This window comes from Olea europaea, unplaced genomic scaffold (genome assembly GCF_002742605.1).
Source record: "Olea europaea var. sylvestris unplaced genomic scaffold, O_europaea_v1 scaffold1185, whole genome shotgun sequence".
NCBI lineage: Eukaryota > Viridiplantae > Streptophyta > Magnoliopsida > Lamiales > Oleaceae > Olea > Olea europaea.
Genome location: NW_019229260.1, coordinates 319,284 through 324,245, shown reverse-complemented (window position 1 = coordinate 324,245; position 4,962 = coordinate 319,284). Strand labels below are relative to the sequence as shown.

Sequence of the window (4,962 nt, the reverse complement as noted above, 5' to 3'; positions counted from 1 at the left end):
AAAATCTAATAATCTAATAATCACAAATCTAATATTCTAATATTCTAAAAATTATTTTATTTTTGTTTTAGTTAATTTATTTGTTATTAAGCGTATATAAAATCTTAATGTAAGGTTAAAAACTAATTTTTTTTTATGTTTGTGGTAATCTATTTTTTATTGCTCTTCTCATAAATTTTTAAGTAATTCTTCAAAGTCTAGTAATGTCTGAGAATTTATAATATCAATATCTGTTATCATATCTATGTCTGTTCTAAAGGGTATATCGTATTTTGAGATATTTTTCTTCCTTTTTTCTAATTTATCTATGATATCTTGTTTATCTTTTATGATTATTGATCGTACAATTCCTTTAGCAAAATTTTCTAATAAGTTTTCTTTGAAACATTTTAATATTTCTTGTGATGCATATAATTGTTCTTGACATCCTATTTTATCAATTTCCTTTTCAAACTTAATTTCTTTTTTATTTTTAACAACCTTTTTTATATTATATGGTCCTCTCTTATATTTGGATTTTTCCATTTTATAATTATTCATTAATAATTTTTTCAATTTTTTTAAAAAAATTACTTGTTAATTTTTAAAGACTTAAACAGAAAATTTTTATTATGAAGTAGGTTGTTTTTAATATTTGTTTAAGGGTATTTTAGGTAGTTTTAAATGTTTGGAAAAGTCAAGGGTCATTATGGAAAATGACCTCTCCTATTTGGGTCAATTTCATGTATTTCCCCACCAACTATGTATTGTCTTATCCAACACATAGCAAATAATAAACAGGAAAGAGTTAAAGCATAGGACTATAATAATTTATCATCATCTTTACTTTATGGGATTCTCAATCTCACCATCTACACCAATTTGAAGTTATAATACTATTTAGCATCCAATTAACAAAACCCCTTTTTTATCAGCTTTGTCCTCTACACTTTTCTTCTTTTCCCAGTTAGAAGAAGGTCAAGTAGAAGCTTAAGAGAATGAACGATTGGGCAGCCCCGCTCATCGGAACAGCACTTTTTGCTTTCCTCTGTCCTGGATTGCTCTTCCAGCTTCCCGGGAAGCATAGGCCGGTCGATTTTTTGAATATGAAGACTAGTATACCCTCCATGTTGCTGCACACCGTTATCTTTGGTTTGCTCCTTATTCTGTTCCTTGTGATTCTTAATATACATCTCTTTGCCTAGATGTCGTTTCTGGTAAAATAGGTTAGACAGTACTATGAAAATTTATTTGTTGTAATATTGTCAAGAATGATCCCGGAAAGTAGAATGAGATTGACAGATAGTAATAAGTAAATCTTTTATTCAGTTAAGGTATGTATGTGTGTTGTTTTTCATGCACTTGGAATGAAGAAAGCGGATCGAGGAGTTTCGCTTTATCTTTTTATCAATTCTGATGGATTGTCGTCTTTTGATTTTCTAATATGATATATTTTTAGTCCATCATCTACCATCATTGTTGCTTTTAAGACTTTTTTTCTTTTTTCCTTTTCTTTTTTGAATATGAAGAAAAGGGTATTTCTACTTTTCACAATTTTTTTCTCTTCATTTTATCCTCTTCAATTCCCCTTTTTGGGAGGAAATTTTTGACTTGAAAAAGTGGATGTTCTTAAACAATGGTGTCAACCATTGAAAATTTGTTAAAGGTATATGAATTTTAGTATTTGCAAGAAACCACTAAATACTCTTGCAGACAAGAAAATTTCTTCATTATGAGTTTCTAATTTTTTAATTTTAGAATGGTTTATAAAATTTCTTTACAATTATTACGAGATCAGATGCTATTCATGGAGCCAAGGCTGGTCAGAGGAGAAATATATTATAGAATGACTGAATGAGTTTGACTTGTACAGACGAAAGGCTCGGCCCTTAGTGCCACGAGCTCGGCTCGTGCTTGTGGCTCATTGAAGCCGAGCTCATGGTTCGTTGCTTCGGCTCGTGGGGTCCCCTTTTTTTTTTTTTTTAAATAAAGAATAGAATAAAAAGTTTAAAAAATAAAAAGTGTTAAAAAATACAAATAATTTAATGAAAACAAGTTTTTATTTTTTTTATTTATATCATATTGTAATTTGTAATACTTTTTATAAAGTATAAAATATTTATATAATGAAAACGAATTATTTTTTGAAATACATTTACAAAAAATATATATTTTTAATTTCTTTTTAAAGTTAATAAAGAATAGAGTTTTAAAAATAAAAAGTGTTAAAAAATACAGATAATTTAACGAAAACAAGTTTTTATTTTTTTATTTATATCATATTGTAATTTGTAATACTTTTTATACAGTATAAAATATTTATATAATGAAAACAAATTATTTTTTGAAATATATTTACAAAAAATATATTTTTTTGATTTCTTTTTAACTCTCCTCCTTTATTCGGGTTTGTGACTGGTTACATCAATTTTAAGTAGGCGGAGTTAAAAATTATACACGAATAACTTGTTGTAACGTGTACAATTTTTTAAAGAAAATTAAATTTAACAATTAAAAAATAAAAAAATTTGATTAATATAATTAAATCAAATATCACTTATCTGACAACATGCAATTTCAGCATATTTATTTTGTAGTCGAAAATGAGTGTCCTGCTAATCCTTCACACATATTAATGTTTCCAAAACATCTTCTTTCAGTCGGTTCCTAACATTGGTCAAAACCTTTTTACCTGCACTAAAAGCAGACTCTGAAGCAACAGTGCTAACCGGAGGTGTCAATAGATTTTTCGCAATTGTAGAAACAATTGGCCAACGTCTTTCATACTTTCGCCAGAATTCAATTATTTCTTCTGAAGTTTTTTTAATTGTTCTGTCTGTTGGCATATTATGATTGAAATAATCAATTAATTTGGCAGGCATCACATTTTGAGTTTCGGCCGATGTTTGATGAGATGCAGATATAGACGACATGGCACTAGATGAACACATTGCATTTACATCATATCTAAATGTATTAATGCCTTGAAATAAATTCATTATTTCCACATCATCTTCTTCAGTTTCAGCAGAAGGAGTAGGTGCAGCAGAGGGTACCCGACTAACATTTGCACCCATTCTTTCTGCATATAAATCATACATTCCACATAATGTTTGCTCTAAATTCTTATAAGTGATAGGTGTATCAAGTATTAAAGCTTTATTGATTTGATCAATTACATATTTAGTTCCCGAAATATTATATCGAGGGTCCATTGTGCATGCTAAAGGAAATAACATAGGCAGTTCTTCCCAATATTTTCTAAACTTTAATTCCATAACAATTAAAATTTTGCTAAAAGTATGATCATTTTTATATTTATGGAATGTTCTTGCAATTATATAAAGGCGTTCAAGCACCATACAGCTTGTGGGATAATAAACGCCGGATAAAATCTTTGTGGTTTCATAAAAAGATGTCAAAAATCGTTTAACTTTCAAAGCTAAAATTCAATCGGATTCATTTAACATACCATCATCATCACTTCTAACATGTCTATTGTTATAAAAGTCAGTTATTAAATTTTTGAAACCTTCCCATGATTTTAATAGCAAGTACGTAGAGTTCCATCTATGACCTACGTCGCTAACAAATGTTTTAGCAGTCATCACCCCTAGTTCGACACAAAAATCTTCAAATGCTTGTTTTCTAGTAGGAGAGATCGTAATATATATTAATGCATTCCTAATCCTTTGAAGTTCATCCTTTATATATTTTAAACCATCTTGCACAATTAAATTCAAGATATGACTGCTAATATATTTTGATAATAATGCTATTATCAAAAGTAAAAGATCGAATTTTACTCTCACAATGATATTCTCTAACAATACTGATAATAGCATTATTTATATTATTAGCATTGTGAGGAAATTCAATAATTCTAAAAGCAATAATTTTCTTATGCATGCACCAAAGTGGGTCTATATAGTGTGCGGTTGCAGCTATATATGCTCTTTTATTAACCCCTTCCCATATATCAGAAGTTAAGGATATAACACTCTCATTTTGTTGCAAATTCATAATTAATTGTTGTTTTGAATTATTGAAATAATTTATTGTATCGGCACGAAGAGTGTTTCGACTTACCCCAACGTACCTCGGTTGTAGATATTCTTTCACGAACGAGACGAAGTGTTGGTTGTCTGCAATAGCCAGAGGCAACTCAGTGGTGGCAACAAATTTCACCATTCCAGTTCGAGTCTCGTCCTCCGAATAAACCCACGTGAATAGGGGTGAAGTTGTAGAACTGGCGCTTGGACTATCAAATTGTAATTGTGTTTGACCAGCTGGAAGAAGTCCATGTCTGGCTGCACATGATTTGTAGTGGCGGTTGAGATGAGTGGTACCAATTCTTTTTTGCCATGTCAATCTTTGTTGGCAGTATTTACATACTGCTTTAGATTTTGCAAGGCCATCAACGACTTTTTCCGTTGAAATCAACTTAAAGTGATCTCAACATGTTGCTTTTTTTGGTCTTTCGCTTTCCCCTCGCATTTGGGATATTTAATTGCTGATCTTCATCTTCATGTTTCGCTTCAGGAACGTTAATATCATCCAAATAAATTGGAGTGTGGCTTCCCTGACTATGAATGTGAACATCTTCAGGTATCGGTATGTCATTTAGACCGACAAATTCATTTGAAAATTGACTTTGCGGCGTCCTAGGCGATTCTTCATGATGTGGAAGTGTCTCACATCCTGTATCGAACAAGCTCTCAACAAATGAACGTTGATCCATTTCTATGATTGTTTATGAAGAAACTTGACTAAATGAATATAAATGTAGTGACATTGTGAGAATTGAGAATTGGATGAATTGAAATTGTAACTAATAAACTGTAAAAATTGAATTGATATTGTATATTTTGCAGCACAAGAAAGTAAAAACTCAATAATTGATATAATAAAAGAGAGTTGAGAGGGTTGTAATCTTAGAAGAGCAATTGATATGAAAAAAAATCTTTGGGGGAAGGGGGTATT

At 30.1% G+C, this 4,962-nt stretch overlaps 1 protein-coding gene across 1 annotated transcript; it reads left to right on the top strand.

The window, feature by feature from the left end:
- Window positions 1-790: 790 nt before the first annotated feature.
- Window positions 791-1,390, top strand: LOC111373959. Its single transcript, XM_022996563.1, has one exon. It carries the CDS (start codon window positions 978-980, stop codon window positions 1,182-1,184), a length of 207 nt encoding a protein of 68 aa, XP_022852331.1. The 5' UTR covers window positions 791-977; the 3' UTR covers window positions 1,185-1,390.
- Window positions 1,391-4,962: the final 3,572 nt, after the last annotated feature.

Coding starts and splice junctions, on each gene's coding strand:
- LOC111373959 (XM_022996563.1), top strand. CDS start 978: ATGAACGATTGGGCAGCCCCGCTCATCGGAACAGCACTTTTTGCTTTC.